The sequence below is a fragment of the Scomber scombrus genome, chromosome 14 (genome assembly GCF_963691925.1).
Source record: "Scomber scombrus chromosome 14, fScoSco1.1, whole genome shotgun sequence".
In the NCBI taxonomy this organism is placed as follows: Eukaryota; Metazoa; Chordata; class Actinopteri; order Scombriformes; family Scombridae; genus Scomber; species Scomber scombrus.
This window is the reverse complement of record NC_084983.1, coordinates 14699967-14720812: the sequence shown is the minus strand read 5'-3', so window position 1 is coordinate 14720812 and position 20846 is coordinate 14699967. Positions and strand designations below refer to the sequence as shown.

Below are 20846 nucleotides of genomic sequence, written 5' to 3'. Positions count from 1 at the left end.
CAGAAGAATCGCACACACACATATACCAAAATTAAACAGGATAGCGGATGTCAGAGATCAAATACATTCATTATGTAATATGACATGGTGTTTTTGTTTTCCTGTCTTCTCTTACTCCTTTTGTCTCTGCTTATAAGGAGCAGAACAGCTTGCCTCAGTGTGTGAGTGCTCATTTTAAACGGAAGTAATGAAAAACCCTGTCAATGAATCATAAATGTGCATTATGACTCGGGTCCCTAGCAGGGTGGAAATTAATTTACTTATGGGGATTAGAAATTCCATCATTTGTTCGTCATGCTGATAGGTCGGTGGATTTATGATTTGTGCGTCTGTCGGCGTCTGCACATGAGCCAGCAGTATGGCCTACACCATACACTAGTGTAAAGGAAGTTGACAGAATACTGTAACAGACACCCCTTAAAATATAATGCAGTGACTATAGAGTTGCATGGACACCTTTTTGACACATTCTCTACACAAACAAAACATTACAGGTTTCGCAAAGGTGGTGTTTTCGCAGGACTCTTCTGTCTAAAATCATATACTGACCACACAAGTGAGGCCAAATTCATCCCTTCTTTTTCTATAGTCAGTCTTTTTGTAGCATCAGATTGATGCTCTGATGGCAGGTCTGAAAGACGGGGAAGCCCGTCTGCCTACTAACACATAACAGCACATACATTTATCACGTATAAGCTTCTGGCAAGGATGATGTAGTGAATGACAAATGTTGAGGTACTTTTCTCTTCACTGTCCACACACAGCAGGAGTGACTGACATAAGCACAGCTAAATTTATCAGCTTGCCTGATCTGAGCCATGCTGGGCAGGAATGTGTCACAGGAACCGCCTGTATCAACATATTAACACACGGCTCACACTCTAGCACGCAAGCACACATGAATACGCTCAGACTCACAGGTGTACACAACTCTAATAACACATGTGCAGAAGCATGACAGTGGAAAAATAAAATGAATAGACAAACAACAATCAGGATTTCCCCACACACAGACAGTGATTTATGTAGATGGCTTCATATATCAAATGTGTTGATTGTCTCTCCAGCTCAAATGCACTTACTGCATGGCAACGGGATGTATTTTGGATTTTACTTTACAGATATTTGATAAAAGCAAATTAAATTATTGGTTTCACAGCATTAATTTGATCCCAGAGTCCTATTCAGTCATCCAGTCACTAAGTGCTGTCACACATCACATTAATCCACAGTAAATGGCTAACTTGGTTAAGCATATCGAGCATGCAGATGGACAGCGGGGAGTTGATTATGTGGTAGTTTGACAAGTTTTTATGAACACTTTTTGGTGTGGAAACTTAAAACCAGCTTACCCCATCACCAAGCTATTTGTTTTTACTACCAGTCATTGCAGTCTTGATTCTCTGTACTGTAAGATACTATACAGTGAGAGGAATTCTGTTATATGGTTATTATTTCTTCATATTAGCAGACTTAGAAAAAAGTAAGAGAAAATGCTGACATTCTATATGCGAGAGAGTGTGTGTCCCTCAAGACGTAATGACAAGTGGCAAGTGTACTTTATCTGTTCTCCAGTTGTACTGTATCAGAATAATAGGTTTATTTCTCTACTGCCACACAGTAAAATGCGGGAGCAATATAATATCATTTGGCATGCCTAAAATAAACTAAAGCACAAATACACAAATCTCTGTATTACAATAAAGGTCAGAAGGTTCAAAGTAAAACAGACTGATGTCTCCCAGATTGAGGACTATGCAAACAGCACAACATTTGAATTTGAATTTCTCTGAAATGTGTAGCACTAATGTGAAAAATGACACGAAAAGAGCTCAATGGATGAAGTAAAAATAAGGAAGAATATGCCTTATACCTTTCAATAATCTGAGCTCACAAGATTGCACATGACATAATGTAGTATTTTACAACAAATTTGTAGAACTTTATTGAGATTTATATATTTTGTAAACAGTATCTTTCTGCAAAACAATCTTTCTCGTGGGAAAATAAAGTGTTGAACTGAATTTAGAAGTACTACACTATGTAAAACAAGAGTGTTAATTATATGTGTTTTTTCTGCTTCTATCTGCTAAAGGGGTTGATAATGTCATATGAAATGCTCAAGAAATGGCACAATATGGTCAGTGCTATTACTGAGCCTCCCTGAGGGATCTGTCTAAATATATCCAACATGACATGACTGCATCTCTTAGCTCAGTCACTAAGCTTTCACCACACGGTCCCCACTCACACACAATACAAAGTAAATATGGTTGAATATGCTTTGGGAAACTTCAAAGCCAAGAGCCAAAGCAAAGATATGCCCTCACATACTTAGCCCACACATAAATACCATACACACATGCTCATCTAAGCACTATATAGACACACATACACATTCACTTCATAACCAAACGAGAGATAAGACTCCATGAGTGATATTGCTGTCAGACAGTGACTGTGCTTGCAGAATCAGTTATAATCAGCCAAACCAACGAAGCTTAAATCTTCAACTTTGACGTCACATTGCCAAAGAAAGTGATTCTTTGTGCAGTAAGGCATAAAATCCATATACAACATTCCAAAAATATAAAAGCTATATATACTAAAACATAAAATACAATGCTCATTATTGCCATTGCCATATGACCCATCACTTTTTAGCCACACTTGCAGCATGACTCTATGTGTGGCAATGCCGGCCACTTTGATCCAGACTAATGTTTCTCAAGAACTATTGGATGGATATTTTGTACCGACGTCAAGAATCCTACTGACTTAGGTGATGGTCTCACCTTTCATTTAGTCCCCCAGCAGGCCGAAGTTTACATCTATCCAATGGAATATGTCAACATCACAGATGAATTTCCAAAAATGTTGTGCAGATATTGACTGTTCTTAGACAATGACTATGATCTACAGCCTTAATTTACAGTAGTACCAACATTAATTTTAGTCAAATGGCTCAACAGACTGTGGTGATTCCCTGACATTTTATTTACAGTAGTACCAACATTAATTTGAGTGGATCAAAACTATTAATTGAATAGCTGTGGAAATTTGTAGACATTTTCCATTACAACAAATTGTAACAACTTTGGTGACCCCCTGACTTCTCCTCTAGTGCATCATCAAGTCAAAATTGACAATGATTTGGTTTACGACCAATATCTGCAAAATGAATGATTACACTTGCTAAATATCAGCATGTTAGCATTATCATTATGAGCATGCCGACGTTAGCATTTAGCTCAAAGCACTGCTGTGCCTGTACTGCCTAACAGAGCTGCTAGATCGACTGCAGACTCATTATATGGAGAATTCCTCATCAGCAGGCACAGTGATGTGATAAAATAAAGGAGATTCTCGCTCCATTAAACTTTGCCTTTGGTACGCTCAGTTTTCATTCAGAGAGGATAAACTCAAACTCTACATATAGTAAAGAGGATGAGGAGGGCACACAAGAATGGTTCAAGTCACCCAGTTACACAAAACAATCCTATTGGCCACAATAAATGTGCACCCTGTTTTCGGCATCTACACATTTCCAGACAAAGTAATATCCTGTAATATTCATTACAGGAGATCCCAATGACACTCACCATTGCATTTTATATGACAAAGTTGGTTGGCCCTCTCTGGCACAGAGGTGTGATAAACACCTGTGTCTTTCCATCCATAAATCCCTTACTGGATATTCAGCACCCTGTCTATACTGGACTGGACCACAGGGCCCTGACAAACCCAGTTTACACTCTTTTTTTTCAGGTCCTGCGAGTTCTTGTGCACCAAACACACAGACTTATCTTTAACATATCCACACTCACTATTCCTGGACAATTCAAGATGATGATCCCAAACCACTTCACCTCTGTGTGCAATTGTTTTCACTGAGTATTGTCCTCTTTGATTTGTTTTAACTCTGTGCATTTCTCTGTATCTCAGCATCATTGAAAATTAGGGAAACCTCAGTGACTTTCAAGCTTAAATTAGGTTTTTGAATTGAGCTGAACATAAAAGTCATTAAAGCTATGTTGTACTAGTCATCCCAGCTTTTACTGCAGAGGGTAACAACGATTAACCTGACTGGACTCTTAAAGGACTCTTGAAGGACTCTTCCAGCTTTTGCACTTTATTCAAAGACTTTCTCTTCTTTAGATTTCACGTTTCAAGTCAAAACTTAGAATTACTGAGTTTGAGCTGTACTTGTTTGACACTTTGTACCAAAGTACAAGTTTGTTATCAAAGCGTTCACCTCAGATGGACTCATATCAAACAGCATAAAACATTTGTCTGACTGTGAAGAGAGACAGAAAAAACGTGTTGCTGTTACCCATGGCAACATGATCACCTTAGAGCTTATCAAGTCTGCAAGGAGGACGTTAAGTACGGCACACCTTCACACACACACACACACACACACACACACACACACACACACACACACACACACACACACACACACACACACACACACACACACACACACACACACACACACTTGCAGGTTACAACTGTAATAAAGGATAATTAGTGCTGGTGTAATGTCATTTATGATGGTGCTGCTAGATGCTACTATTTTAGTCCAAATAAAGTAAATTCATTCATTCAATATACAGCATGAGTGTGTATCAAGTGTCATATCAACAAAGGCCATTTAAATACAAGAATGAATATTTTAAATTTGTTGGCATGCTTGGAAACCCTTGTGCCACTGTTAGTGGATACTTTTTCCAGCATGTGCATCAGGTGAACCCTTATAAGCCAACCATACCAACAACTCCCTGGCAATGACAACAGCGACCCATTAACAAAGATAATTCAGAGAGAGGCTCATGACAGTTATGACTCAGATGGGGCAGAAAATTCAGAAGTTATAGTACTGGCCACCGTTCAGTAAATCATTCTGCATGTTTTCACCGGTGGGTTTACATCACTTCTCGTCTGACTCTCCCCCCCTCCCGTGCAGCTCCGGTGACATTCCTCCCATGCCAGCTGGACATTCCAGTCTCCGCTTCCCCCACAGCGACCAGAGGTGCCCCTGGATCACTATTTCAACCTTTTAAAAAATGTCCCATGTCCAACATCCCAGCCTCTCTACACTTGACCAGAAAAACACATATATGCACAAGAGCATGTACCTCTATTATATTAATCTACTGACTCCCTCGATGTCTTATGGAGTTGTATTTAAAGAGTATGTTTGAGGACAGAGTAAGGATCTGCTCAAAACATCATTAAATGAATCTTGGTAGATTTAAGCATGAGAAAGAAGAACTGGTGAAAGATGAAGTGTAAACCTCCAGAGACCTATTTTTACAGATTATGGGCAAAGGCAAACTTTTCAGATCCTCAGAAGAGAAAAAAAGGTCTCACGTTTATATTTCTGCAGTGAAATGCTTTATAAAGAACATGGTGTATCAAGCCATAAATCATCATAATACTGTAACAATACCACCTTTCCAGTTCATAACTGCACCCCATCTCTCCACTCACTCAAGTCAACCTCACAGAGGGTATCTTACATGCACAAGCAGGAAAATATTTTCAGGTTATGTTGCACAGTGAACAACCATCACATGCCAGTAAATTGCCTGCAGCACTATTCTGCATACACACAACATAGAGTGTATGCATTCACCAGCGGGAGGGAGGAGAATCAAGAGAGAGGGATGAGGTGGAGAGATGAAGTCGTGAGAGGAGGAAAGGCTTGTACCCTTTGCCAAGGGGAGAAGGGTGTGGGATGGAAAATAGTGAAGGATAAAGAAATGGCTCGCAGTGGGGAAGATATGAAAGAGCAAGGATGAGAGCAAGTGTTAGAGAAAGCAATTTACTTACACCAGGTTGCTGACAGATAAGAGAGGGGTACAAGGAAGTTTTAGCGCACTCTCCTCCAGAGGGAGCGATATCCGTCCATAAAACCTGACATCGCCAAAGCAAAAAGCACCTCACACAGAGAGGGCGGCAGGCAGAAACAGGGCGTATGTGTGTGTGTGTGTGTATGTGTGTGATCGTGATCTGGCTTTAAATGCATGTATGTGTGTGCTACCAGGAGGGAAAGCTACTGAGGGAAAGAGAGAGAGAGAGAGAGAGAGAGAGAGAGAGAGAGAGAGAGAGAGAGAGAGAGAGAGAGAGAGAGAGAGAGAGAGAGAGAGAGAGAGAGCCTCATAGGAGGCAAGAGACACAGAGAGATTGTACAAGCTCACTGGCTGGTGTGAAAATGGGAGGGGGCTGGATTGTCCAATAGTGTAAGAGATGTTCAGAGTGAAGGGGAGATGGCAACAAAGAAACAGAGATTTTCAATTCCTGCCTTTACTCTCCTTTACCTCTCATGTCTCTCATTTTTGTGATTGCATGTGTAAGGAGAAAACAAAACAAAAAAATGGTGTTGTTTTATATGAGAGAATCAGACAGACATACAAACAGAGAACGCAACCAGTCTATCGCTCTGTCTCTCACCCTCAAACTCACACAGAGTGTAGATGCAGGGTACCTGACGGGATGAACAAGAGAGATAAATGAATAAATCCTGCTGGGAACTCTGATAATTGATGGCTGGACAGAGTGAGAAATGTAGGGCTCAGCTTTAAAGAGAAATGCAGTGGCTGATGGAGTGGTATAAAGAGAGAGAGGCGGAGAGAGAGAGAGAAAAAACAGATTGACAGGGTAATTGAATTGAATGTGAACAGGTCTTTAAGTAGACAGGGTTCAGGTTATTCCCTGTTTTATCCTGCAATGTTTGTGTCTATCATTTAAGAACTGGGGTCAGTGGAGAAAATACACTTGCTGGGGGGAAATGTAACACGTAGTGAAATATATTTAGATTGTGGGTTTGAAGGATGTGTGTGTGTGTGTGTGTGTGTGTGTGTGTGTGTGTGTGTGTGTGTGTGTGTGTGTGTGTGTGTGTGTGTGAGTGTGTGTGTGAGTGTGTGTGTGTGTGTGTGTGTGTGTGTGTGTGTGTGTGTGTGTGTGTGTGTGTGTGTGTGTGCGTGCCTGTAGATGGACAGCAGATATATAAGCACTGTCCTCCTTGTGTGTGGAGTGCCTGTGTGCGCATGGGGGTGGGGACCAAACCGTCTTCCCAGGATTTTGCTGCGGGAGCACCATGTTGCCATGGAGACTGCATCCAGTGCAGCAGAACACACAGATGGCTGCTCTCTCTTTCACACTCTCTCTCTCTCTCTCTCTCTCTCTCTCTATCTCTCTCTCTCTCTCTCTCTCTCTCTCTCTCTCTCTCTCTCTCTCTCTCTCTCTCTTTCTCTCGCTCTCTCGCTCTCTTGCTCTCTGAAACAGTCCAGTTACCATCTCATCCCTGACCTGCAAATCATAAAAGCTGAGCAGATTTTTATTTTTTTTTTAAACCCTCCAGGTACAGACAAACCAGGAGAATGTGTGCTCTATTCATCGTATGTGTTTTTAAGAAACTGCATTAGAAATACTACAAGATGATTTATCACCAAAAACACTCATCTGATATACATTATTTACATACAGTATATAATGCATCAAATGTGTCAATACAGCCATTAGGTAAATAAATCCCTCAACTTTATTAAAGGCACTATTAGTGGAACATGCTTCCTAATTGTGTTTACAGCCAACAGTGATGTTTTACTTGTTTCTGTAGTATTTGATTGTCATTCTGGAATGAATGTAAAACCGCAGGGATCTGGAGGGTAGGCAATATGTATAAAAATGTCTGGCACACTTTTGGTAAATGGTTAACAAAAATCTGAAGTGTAAAAAATGTGTAGTAAACCAACTAAAGTGTATAAATCCACTAACATGATCCTTTAACTAGAGATGTTGCAGACTTCATATTCAGAAACGAATTATAAGTTAATTTCAGGTTTTTAAGACTACGTTTTAATGACATGCCAACACTTAACTATAGTGATGGTAGCACTATAGCGTAAGTGGTCTTTCAACTACCTGGAAAACCATCTTTTAGATAGACACTAAAATCAGGCTAAACCCTTGTGTCAAATGGGTATTAGTTGTGGGAGAGCAGCCTGAGAATCAAGGAGTAATGGAGCTGTGGCTGCTGCAGTGAGACGTGTTGGGGAGTCTGTATAAACTGGCTGTATTAGATGTCTTATTCTGTTTTTAGACAACAAGAATAGGAGTTGTGGCTCGTTTAAACATTTGAGCCTTTCTTGCATGGTAAAATCAAGTCCAGCAACAAAATAAGTAAAAACTGACAGGTACACACATCCTCCATATTTTGCTGTCAAGCTCCAAAAAAAATTGACTTAACCAAACCCATGGACCACAAACATTCCAGTCTGATCCCTCCAAATCCTTTTAGGTGTTATCAAAGCGAGAAATCAAACTGCACCTATGCTTCCTTTAGTTTCTTTGGTCAGATACAACTTGCTAAACATTTGAAACCAGAGAATGAAAGTATGCCTTTGATGTGATGAAAGCTGTGAAATGAAAACAGCTGGGCAACATAAACACAAGACATAGACAGCATATCACACACTATGTTCACCTTACTAGCAACACTGTGACATTTATCCAGCTAATCAATGTGCCCTGTGCTGCTCTAAGTCCCTGACGTTTAAGCCCATCACAGCATGCATCCTAATCAGAGAGGCTACAGCTAGAGCAGGAAGGACATTATCATAGTCTTGGTCAGCACTGAAGAACCCTATTTTAAGACTGATGAATGATATTTATTTATGTAAACTAGATGACAAAACAGGCCCTATAACTGTGAGCAAACATCAGATTATTGTAGCAGTTGTGGAAGGCCCTTAGTTTCAACTTGATATTATATTTTTATATAATTAGACAACAGACGAAACAAAATGTGGGCAATCCTAAGTGACTGATTTTACATTGGGGTGTGCACTCACCCATCCATTTTGCTCCAAATCGGCTGGTCACTGATGAAGGTTAACAGGTAAGTGTACTAGATTCTCCAGATGTTCCTCTTTCCTAACAGCTGGTATTAACAGACAGGGCTGGCAAACCTGAAACATCAGAATTATAAAAACATTTAGTACATGCATTTATAACGTGTGAAAGGAAACCACAAGGACTATGGTGTCAAGTGGTGTTTTTTCACATCACCAAGAGATTACATCCAGTTTCTTTTGGACTGAGGGACCATCAAGTGGACACAGAAAGCATGCATTCCTCTATAAATAGCATTACTTTAGTCCAAATTGAAAAGAGTATTACAAATTAACTCTTAGAGGAGCAACTATAGTTTTGTGGAGGGCCTTCATAGCTTTGTGTTGTATGCAAAAGCAAGAATAGACAAGTATGACACATGCACAGGAGGCCAAATAAAAAACGAGCTCAGGTTGAATTACGCCATCTAGTGACTGACAACAACAAACAGAATAAATGACAAAATTTCGTACTTTTTTTTCAAACTGATGATAATTAAGAAACTCATATTATCAGTGAAGCTGCTCGTAATCAACTAACAGCCAAGTGAAGAAGAGATCATCTTCAAACATAATATTTTACATTTCTGAGAAACAGAGCAATCTTTTGTAGTTCGCGCAAAAAGTGTGGGATGGATCACGGAGAAGACAAACCAATTACATAAAATACAAACACAGACGTAGGATCTAGGTCTTTGTCGTTTCTGAGTGAAACAGCTGACCTCGTGGCGCAACGGTAGCGCGTCTGACTCCAGATCAGAAGGTTGCGTGTTCAAATCACGTCGGGGTCAATTCTTTGCTAACTTTCAAAACTACTATACATAATCTATAGATTTTATAATCTATCAATTGTTGAAGTACAGATAGTCTCCTGGTGTTAGGTATATACATTACCGATTACAGGACCAACCATAAACACCTCCCTCCCTTATAAAAAAAACCCTCACTCTTATCTATATGAATAGATAGTAATATTTGTGAGTATATTTTACACATATTAAAGTCTATGTTGCATTTTCAAGTCAGTCTTAAAATAATAGCCTGGTCAGATTGACATTGAAAGATGTTTTGCATGTTAATCAATCCTCATGATCATACCAGCCATTAAAATGTCACTTCCTAATGTGCTTTCAATGCAAGTGACTAGGGACAAAATCCTGAGTTTCTGGCGCCATCTACCACAGATCAGTCACAAGTCCACATCTTAGAACATTTTTCCTTACAATGGTGTATCACAGAGAAGTGTACTCTTAAACGGATTTCAGGGTGTCAGCTCAAAACCTAAAATGTGATTTAAACTGCTGTGTGGAAACATGTCTCAGTGCATCGGGAGTGGATTCTTCAAGGTCCTCCTTTTCAACCTCAAATCTAATTATAACACTTGTAACACCCTAATGCCCGTAGCTGCAATGGTGGATTAAGTTCATAAAAGCAACCAGAACGGTAGTGTGATCTTCTGTCACACGTTTCTAAACAGCAAGGAACAGGAGATTTTTCAAGGCAATTTGATTCAGTGCTTTCCATTTAAAGGCACATGGAAAAAACTAATTACAACATGGGAATATTTTACTTAACATATTTCATAGCTGAAGTGTTATAATGCATTCTACAATATGAATGTACCTCTCAGTCCAGCTGCCAGTTCCAACATTAAAAAATCTCAGGATTACTCTCCATGCAGGGTTTGCTGTCTTCCTTTTCCTTTCTTCTTTAAGTCGTTGTCCTTTCGTTCTTGCTCCTGTACATTCCCCTTTTGTGCTTTCTGTTATTAATATATTGGCTTCCTCTCCTCTCACATGCTCTTCCCTGCTTAAATACCTCCTCACAATACAACTTGCAAGTCTCTCTCCCCTCTACTTCTTGGTCCAAGTTTCCCTCTACCCCACCTCCCTTCTCTATTCATGCCTGTTTCTCATCTTTCACTGACACACATACACTTTGAACACAGTTGATTAGCAGAGCCTGGTGAGAGTGCAACTTGGCGAGGATAACAGGTGACCTCTAGTCCTCAGGAGTTGACTCACATGAGATGGTCCACAGCAGCACTCAACATGCGATCACAATGGTCTGATTGTACTCTGAAGCTCTCATTTTACATCGAACAGGTCGGTCTCTGCTGACATAGTACTCTGTTCCAAGTATCAGACGGTTACCTCTGCTGGTGTACAAGTCCATGCTTTGAACTTTTGTTTGACTAAGAAAGATTTCCAACCATGATGGAAAGCTTGCATTAGAAAAGGAAGACTTCATTTTCATTGTTACAGAATAGTAAATCCAATTCCTTAAAAAAACAAAAACCTATTCTATAAATTTTGCCCCCTCATTTGAAATGGCAGGGGAATTCAAATGCCCCCATTGAATGCTTGCCAGTGGGAGGAATGGATGTGGGAGGACAACAGAACAGTTAGAAAGGAGCCTGCATTGAGCAGTTTGTTCCAGAGAGTATTATTACACTGAGAGTGCTCAAAGGAAATGGCTGTAAACAAACCCAGTTGCCCAAGTAACGCAGCTGAATGTCTCCTTCTTCTCTTTCTGTCCAAAATCTCAGCTACTGCTGAGCAGAGACACCAGGGTGGCACAGTGGTAGAAAGATCATCTGGGAGCCAAGGGTGATAATATAATAATACCCAGTGTATTCACAAACATCAGTGTGTTCTGTTTACATTTTCTTGTCACTTGTGATGACAATCGATAAGTTAAATATTTTTAATTTAAATGGATTATACTGTATGGTCATACACCCCAAAGTGTTAAAGTTAAGTTAAAAGCATACTCTCCTCTGCTAACTGTACAACTGCTTTCAAGCCAGACTGACAGAGAAAATAAATAATAGATGAAGTGAAAGGCAAGTACTGGAAAACTTAGCAGGCGTTACTAAGGAGACATTAGTACCAGTCAGACTTCCAAGGATTTCGTGACAAGATTAGAAAAGGAGACATTTCAACCTAAAAAGAACTAAACAGTTAAATGTTGTTAGGTGCATAATCTATATACAAGTCAAATAAAAAAATAAAAAAATAAAAAGGTAGAAAATATCACCCTTTATTGCACACAAACAGACAAGAAAGATAGATTTTTGACTGTGGTCTGACTCCCAAAAATCAAAACTTTTACAGTTCAAAGCAAGTCCTCATTTGCCTTGGTTCCACTAAAGGGTTAAACCATAACAGTAAAAAAAGACAAACACATTTTAACATTCTAAAAACACACCAAAAAAATTATGAACCTTTGTCTCTAAATTGGTTCTTTAATCAATTATTACATCCTTTGAAGTTTTGTTCTTCCGCATCACCAGGCTTACTTCTGCCTCCAATGCGTCTAAAGAAGGATATGAATCGGGAGGTGCTCACTTGCCCCTCTATATGATTCCTCGCCTTATTTTCAAGCAATGAACGGACTCCAGCTTCTTCTTCTCTCATATTTTCTGTCCTTGAGCCAGAAGAGTATGACCTTTGAGACATGCTTCTCTGGAACAAGTCTCCAATCTGGAAGGCAGATGCTGGAGATCGCCTAGTTTCATCCATGGAAACAGACCTCAGTATTGGACCCTGCGACACAGCTTTCTGACTAGGACATTCAGGAAGAGATGCAGAACCACTAGATGGAGATGTTAGACTGTCCGTATTGGAGGAATTGGGGAGACAATTGCCTTCATCACTTTCCCAAACTCCACCATCAAGATCATCTCCACCAGACATGGACGACAGTCCGTCTTGGTTTTTGGGTCTGTTTCGCTGGGGGTTGTTTCTTTGGGAACAAGTAAAAGGGCTCAGAATAGTCCACGGGGAGCCCACATCCCCATTGTTGGCAAAGAAGTAGTCTCTGGTTCTAGGGCGAGGGGTACGTGGGGTAGCTGGAGTGTCTTGTGCTCTCTCTGACCGGCGAGGGGTGCCTGAAACTTTATCCCCATCAAGGCTGCTTTGGCTGTTTTGGTAGCGAAGAACCTTCCGAGTTATCACACGCATCTTCTCAGCATCCTCTTGGTTTTCCAGTGCTGCTACTTGCTCATCCTCTCTGTTGGAAGTTTGTTTCTTCTCAGTCCTCTCTTGTTTAGTACAAGGTGTTAGCACAGTTTTGCGTACCGATGGACTGCGCTCAGATGGAGATCCTTCAACTGTGGGTAGCATGTTCTTCCTGCATCTGGTAAGACCCTCTGGAACATTGGAGAGAATGCTGTGTAGGGCCGACTCCAAGCTGGAGGTGCTCTGCTTGGGATCAGGTCTGCCGCCTGACACTGTTGATCGGCGTTTGGCAGTACTACGCATGCTTTCCCCCCTCTTGTGCCTCTGCTCTGCTGCCTCTCGCTCTCGGTTCTCCTTCAGTCGGGTAAAGAGAAGATATATTCAGATAAGATACAACACAGTGTAGACTACTGTGTGTTCAGATACAACACAAAGCAAATTAAAGACCACAAAATTGTGCGAGCCAAAACTTTACTTTGCTTTTTGTCTGAACACACCTTAAGTAGTGAAGTGGACAGGAGGACAGTGCTAGTTAAAATTCAGAATAAGGCATGGTAAATTGCAGAGTATAATTAAAGAACCAAATTAAATTTGCCAAAAGTCTACACAGCCCTCGACATGAAACTGCTAAAGGTTCCTCCGAAATTTGCTTTGAATTTGTTTACTTAATCATCGCACTTTCGGGTAGTACTATAAACTCTCTCTTACCTGCACAGCTGTGTAAAACCGCTTGCAAAATGAATGAAAGATAGAGCAGCACTCCTCCAGTTTGAAGGTAGTTGGATCTTCACAGAAGTACTCAGCGACAGCTTTGCTCAGCATGTTTAGCTCCTGGAGAAAGGACTCCACATCAGCCAGCTTGGCATCAGCCCTCTGGAAAGTGAAAACATACATTTTTTTTAAAAAAGGGGATCCAAACTGCACAAATTATTTACAAGCTCCTTCCTCAATTCCCCTCCCCCAAAAGGGAAAATCTTACCAATAAAAATGTCTCCATTTGTTGTAAGAGGCCAGGCTGCCTGCTGGTGTACAGTTTCATTTCTTTTATCTTCTTCACTTCTCTCTCAAAGTCTGCAATTACCTCCTCTTTACAAATTCTGTGCCAGCCAGAAACATTTACACATTTATATGACATATTCCAATGGTTATGTCAACATTTGAAGCTACGGTTAGAGAACAAATCATGCTCAGTTAAATTACCAAATAAACTGTCAGTGAACTAATGTTAGCCACCTTGATGCCTTCCCAATGTTTTCAAGCTGATTGGGGAAAGTCAGCAACTCAGCATCGATGTCCTCTGCTTGCTGTGGTTGTTAGATAAAGGATGGAAAGCAATAGTGAGTAAAGAGATGGAGTGGGAGAATAAATCAGTTACACAACTGTTTGGAGACTTAGCATAACAGCAGGGTTTATCCTGATTTCACAGATATTTTCTTTAGTGAGCATCTGTTCATCCCAGGGATCCTCCTCACCTTGGCAACATAGTGCATGAGGTTCATGCCAGGCTTGTTGGCCTTGGTGTCTGCCAGCTTGAGCAAAGAAGTCATCCTGAAGCCAATGGCATTGGCACTGTAGCCACCCTGAATAATAAATTATTTGAATGGTCCATTCATCTGTTTAATAACTGCTGAATAAAGGGCTTTAATTTAATTTTCAATTGTGAAAGAAAAATACCAACAGCGTTCATGTAATTCCCAGCCTTTAATACTAGCCGAATGACTGAGTGGAGGTCATCGCAGTCTAAGAGCTCTAAGAGGGGAGAAGACAAAGAATGATTATGAATGAAAAATGTAGACAAAGAAACTTAATATAAACTTCACCTGAGAACTGGATTAGAAGTAAAACGGATAGAAGATGGGAAAGTAAGCAGCTCTGGTGGATGTAGGTGAAATGTTACCATTAGCTGCTTTGGTCAGGACAGCAACAGAGTTCTTCACATCCTCCATAAGAGGAAAGAATTCCTCCCTTAGCACCATAGATTTCAGGCGTTCCTCGTAGCTAGAAGCAAGAAACATGAAGTAGTTTCACCCTAGAATGACATAAGCCTAAGAGAAGTCTAAGAAAAGGGGTATTTTCCAAATTGTACAACACACATTCACTACCAAAAGCAATATGTCGTTCAATGAACTTTAAATGTTTTGACGTGTTATTGTATGTGTAATCATTTTACACATTTATGGGTAAGTTAGTTGGAGATTTACAAGAACATTTCTTGAACTAATATGTAAACCAATATTTCATAACAAACAACAGTCAGACAAACAAACAACAACAACAACAACAACAAAACAACAACAGATAACCAGAACCAGTATTATATGATTTTGGAAAACTCCAGACTCACCCCACCACCATGACCAGCTGCACCATGAACTGATCTGCCTCAGGTAACAAGGAGCGGTTCCCACTGAATGATAGTAGCTGCTTCACCTGTAAATTAACACACGTTCACACACACACTTTCAACAATCTTTTTTTTGTGATCAATCCTCTCGATATCAAAAGCTCAAAAACTGTAAAGAAGAAGCAATCAGGTCAGATAGCACGACCAATATGAAGCATTTAAACTTCAGGACAATATTTTTTTCTAACTATAATCAGGTTGATAATAGTGCACTTCTTATGCCAAGACACTCAAATGTTCATTATTCTTATTTTATGTGCCCAAAGTGGTATGAGAGACACACAGAGGCTGTGGAGCTGAAATTACCTCACTTTCTTCTGGCAGCAATTTACAAAGATCTCTCAGTTTGCCTGTCCCAAATCTGAGCCAGTTTCCCTGACGAATGTCCTGTACCATTTCTGTCACAGGCCTGTAGAGGGAGACAAGACAACAATGATAAAAAAAGGTCCTATCATAATCAACTTGATTTATCACATCATTAGTCCTCCTAAGTAATACTGGTTGTTTCTCTATATTACAGGTTGACTGGTTTACATCCACTTAAAAACAAATAGTGTGGAAACAAATTTAAGAAATTTAAAACTTGCTTGAGGCAGGTTCTTCTTCACAATGAACATCATGCTCAGTTTTTCCTTTTTGTTTGGGTTTTTTTTTTTCTTTTTGTGGTTTTTGCTGCCACAGTACAACTGTGGTTGCTAAATAGCATGGCAATCACATTGTCACACCCTAAAGACAAACTATGGCTGAACATGGATGTCATGAAAATGGTATGAATTAGTTTCTCGTGATCAAAAAATTGTTGGTCATCAGCCAACTCCCAGATATAGGACACTGGAGCCTCCCAGGTTGACATCTACTGCAGGTTAATGTGTTACTAATTTCAATAAAACTATTTAACGTCGGTATTTTAAAATGATGTCCAGCAAATTACTAGATGACTTCAAGCAGCAGTATCAAGTGCACTTTCATCACTACCACACAGAAGCTGACACAATCGGAATTTGACTAAGATACCTTGGCAGGCATAAATGCAGTAACGCAGCTGATGACACATTTGGTATTCAAAGTTTATGAGCTAAATGAACAAGTGGCATCATCTTGATAAGCTCCAGCAACAGAAACTGACTCCAGTGCTGAAAAGCAATATTACCTTAGTCCTATAGGACACCTCCAAGGCCTCACTGTTAAATTCAAGCATCCAATAGCAGCATCTTTAATAAAATACATACTGCTAATTTTGCCAAATTAGCAGTTTTGATCTCTTTGCTAACCTATTTGTAAGTCTTATTGTTACACGACTTTTGAAAAATGGAGAGTCACCTACTGTGGCATCCATTTAGACTCCTAGGCTTGTGCGATATTAGAGGTACCACATGTTGTTTAGCGTTAATAATAATCATAATCGTAGGTCCAATCCTATGGTGGGAAGCCAAAATCAACAAACGGCATGACGACAACAATAATACCCTGACACGTGAATCCCGTTCCATATCACTAAATAACAACACCAAAATAGCTTATGAAACAAACGGTCCAACTCTTTGTGAAAAAATATGAATAATTTCCTCGTGAGACAAAAGTCTAAAGACTCACAATCTTCTGATGACTTCAACCTCTGGTCTGGCTTTCTAGCTGGAGCTGGAAATCATGGCTTATAAAATTAGCAATGCCCCTTCTTTCTCTGTTTCTGATGTCTGGCATTTTTCTCGTGTTGCACCATTCCAGTTCTAAAGCAATGTATCACTTCCATGATATCAACTCAATTTGTACAATACACTCAATTGTATCAGCGAGACTCCCTCAACAGCAAGAGACTTACCAACCCTGACAGCTCTGATTCTGATTCTGTGCCAGACGATGACACAAGCGTGTAAAACGTTGTAAAGTTTATTTCCCTAGTTTTTGAGTTTATTTCTCTAGGAAAACTTGCTTGCTCTTCTTTGTTGTGCTTACACGATACAAAAACAACGCAACAGCTTTCTAAGACATTTTAATGATGATGTATCTTAAACTGCAAAACAGATTGATGCGTTTGATGTATTTAATGTTTGACTATTGAATATTGATTGTATTTGTTCATTAAATGAACAAGGGGGGGATGTGTAGTGGAGAAATAATATTCATTATTAACCTGTGTTAGGCTTTGTTAGCATGTCCTTGTGTATCTCTCTCATAGTGTGTGAAAGTGCTGTGGACTGGGCTCCCACTAAGGCACTGATAAGACACCACCTGTGAGGCCTTGTTATTTCTTAGGAGAATGGGCTGATTCTCAGAGAGGTGTGGGATGAACCCAAAAGAGATTATAACTTTGGTTCTGTTTCTTTATACAGGCAGTTCTGTTCTCTGTACTTTAAGTGTACTGTGTGCTGAGCTCATCTTGTACAAGATATATATTAAAATACTAGTTTGTGATTTAAATTTGTTTACTGGACTCATGATTTTCTCTCTCACCCTTAATTAAGGAAATCTCCATAACAACAGCAGCAGTGGTCATGATTGAATCTGCATTCAGTAAACTGAACATCTCATCCTCTAACTTTTAAGGACTTGAGCATAATTTGAAAAGACAAAACAGTTGGCAAAATTGAGTTGTAAAAGGAAAAACCCATCAAGGCTTAAACAAGCACAACTGGGTGTCTTGGTAAGTTAGTAGTAACTCAAAAAACGACTGTCTGTATTGCTCCTCTAGCAAACACTAAAATAGTTAAATAAGCAGCTGTAGAAGATGAAATCTTTTGGTTGAAGTGACAATCCAACATGGCTACAAACTTGACAACCTCTGCTCAGCCTAACCTACTATGTAGGTCAGCAGTATGTTTTCCTTTCCTTTAAGTATTAATAAAGTGGGTCATAATAGTCAAAACAACCGTGTTGTTTCCTACGTTGCTACTAAACGCTCTCAAATGATGTTTAAAAAGGCATTTCCATGTATTAGCATATGGTCGGCTCAGATAAAGAGCCTGTCGGCTAGGTAATGATTAGCACAGTGGAAGTAGCTGGTGTGTCAAGATCCGTATTTCTGACTCTGTTTGATATGAACACAACCTGCCCTGACCACCGCATACTATAGTTCTTCCACATGTAGAACCTTTAGTTTTTATTGTGTTTCCTTTTCTTCATATGTTACTCTGTTGTGTTCGCTCAATCAATTGATCATTTTTTTGACACTCATTCTCACCAAAATCACTATTATAGATTGTACTTTAACCATCTTTACCTCTTGAAATGTCTCAGGAAGATCCCAATGTTCATACTCTTTTTGGAGTCAAGAATTGTGACCTAAGGAGAAAAAAAACAACACAAGCATTAATACCAACCACAAAAGGTTTCACCACTGCATAATCATATTCAGATGTAAAGACAAGTCCATACTAACAAATACACTTCACATAATCTCTGAGGAAGCAAAACAATCCCACACACTGTTTTAGTTTAGCAGTTCCTCATTGATGACATTGATGATGACAAATGCGGAACATTAAACAACATCAGTTCTTATATGTGTGCTTGTTACTTCCCCAGCTTTTACATATAGTGTCAGTTTATTGTCTATGCCCATAAAGACCTAAGATTGTCGGCATTAGTTACTGAAAATCAACATTTGTTATTCACCAAATTCCAGTTATGGCCTGAGTGCAACCCTAAATATTTACCTGAGGCTCCAGTGGAAAAGGGTCCATGCCCTCACCGTTCTTCAGACCCATGGCTCTTGAATTGCGTAGGGAAGCCCGTTTGTCGACATGACTGAAAAGCTCCTCCATGCTCCGAAAATCCAGCACCAGGTCCCGCTGATGTCGCTTAGATGTCCAGACATTCAATTTACCCAGGACACGCTGGCTGGGAATAGTGTCCCAGTTCAACTTTTTCATGGAACGTCGTTGGGCATTACGAGAAGAAAAAGGAGGGGGAGGAAGAGGAGGGGGAGGAGGAGGAGGAGGAGGAGGAGGAGGTGGTGGTGGTGGTGGTGGTGGTGCAGCACACATGGGGGGAGCTACAGGAGAAGAGTCTTGGAGATCTGAATCTTCCTGAGCATGTGGTGGACAAGAAGGAGCAGAGTCTTGAGAGGAACAGCTAGGAGAAGAGGCAGATCTTAAAATCAGCACTCCCTCCATCTGTAGCTCTCAAATCTGAGGATGATGGGAAGAAGTGTCCCTGCTGCTGAATCTGGAAAAATTGCATTATTTTAGACAAAAAAAACGATTCATTCGGAACATGAAATGTGTGTTTGCACTTGTTGCCTCTTGTGTGTTTTGGAGCTGAAATTATTAAGTTGCAGCCCATATATGATTAGGCAAGTTATTAGGGATAATCTTCTTCAAATCTAATGTTTTACCATTGATTTATAGCTTCAGACCGATGTTTACCCACCCTACATAAGCATATATTTTCTTTGTCAAAATTCTAACAAATAATCTAAAATGGGAAAAAATGCCCAAATGTTTCACTTTGAGGTTTATTTTATGACCTGTGAAATGGCATAGCCACAGGCAGACAACATTGTGAAGATGATCACTTTTACACTCAATTCACTTACAGAAAATGTATTTTCCAAAGTAAATGCAAGTAAGTACATATACTGAAGTACTGCACTGAAGTACAATTAAGTACAAATCTATCTATTTTAGCTACTTTAAATTTTCACTCCACTACATTAAAACGGGGGATTTTACTCTCTACTCCACTGCATTTAAGTTATGTGATTTTAAATTTTAAACTTCTCGCATGGTTTCATATCCATATGTTCAAGTGATCCAATATTTCATCAACAAATGATGATGTCATATAATAATCTATCAGTCATGGGGACCAAAACACTAGTTTTATTGCAATAACTGCATTGCTGTTTAAACTGAGGCTATGCAATTTTGTTAAGTAGAATTTTTCATGTAGGACTTGCAATAAAGTACAGTGCTGTATTGGTACAAAGTAGAGGACCTGAATACTTCTTCCACCACCGATATTTTCATTATTGTTTTACCTTCTTCTTCTCTTCCCTGAACTACACAATAACAACTAATATTTGCGTCACAGATATAATGTCCTCCTCTAATTCACTTTTCACACGAAACGTCATTGAGATAATGTCCTTATTTTATTGCTACAGTCTTTACAGCAAAGGCAAAAGCCTCAAACAATATAAATTATACTTTATATTACTTATTCGAGACCAGTGTTGAATTCGGCATAGATGTCATCCACCAAATATTTAACTGGCATATAAACTTTTTACTTTAAATGTGGATCTGCACTGCTTTTTGTCGACATCCGTTGTTTATTTTCGTAGAGGAAGGCTGTATTCACAAGCGAGTCAACTGCAATCAACTGTGGTTATTGTGATGACTAATACTGAAATAAAGTGGACTACTCGTGTGCCGAATATAAACTGACAGAAACGATTCAAAAATGTTAGCCTATTATTATTATTTTTTAAATAGGCACGTGCATTTTGTGATGATTTAATTTGTATTAATTCGACATTTTTTGAGCGAGATTCGCTGTCAGTTCTTGATTTGCAATGAAATCGGATCGCCTCTACAAAAAAGGCTCCTAACTAAACATATCATCGAGCATACACGATTC

At 39.6% G+C, this 20846-nt stretch overlaps 1 protein-coding gene and 1 non-coding gene across 2 annotated transcripts; one reads left to right on the top strand and one right to left on the bottom strand.

Moving 5' to 3' along the window:
- Positions 1-589: 589 nt before the first annotated feature.
- fhdc3 (FH2 domain containing 3) lies at positions 590-19135 on the bottom strand. Its single transcript, XM_062433686.1, has 13 exons — positions 18920-19135; positions 18484-18545; positions 15573-15675; positions 15207-15292; positions 14760-14860; positions 14541-14611; positions 14335-14442; positions 14096-14166; positions 13842-13959; positions 13571-13735; positions 12202-13216; positions 807-849; positions 590-656 (listed from the first exon to the last, which is right to left on the bottom strand). Exons 1-13 carry the CDS (start codon positions 19133-19135, stop codon positions 590-592), a joined length of 2226 nt encoding a protein of 741 aa, XP_062289670.1.
- trnaw-cca (transfer RNA tryptophan (anticodon CCA)) lies at positions 9620-9691 on the top strand. Its single transcript has one exon. It is a non-coding gene; the product is annotated as a tRNA-Trp (tRNA).
- Positions 19136-20846: the final 1711 nt, after the last annotated feature.

What these genes read in the sequence shown, in the direction of transcription:
- fhdc3 (XM_062433686.1), bottom strand. Translation starts at nt 19,135, where the DNA reads ATGAAAAAGTTGAACTGGGACACTATTCCCAGCCAGCGTGTCCTGGGT. An exon ending in CTGGGAATTACATGAACGCT is followed by an intron (nt 14,443 to 14,540) that starts GTTGGTATTTTT and finishes TTTATTATTCAG; the next exon opens with GGTGGCTACAGTGCCAATGC. An exon ending in AAATGGAGACATTTTTATTG is followed by an intron (nt 13,736 to 13,841) that starts GTAAGATTTTCC and finishes TTCACTTTCCAG; the next exon opens with AGGGCTGATGCCAAGCTGGC.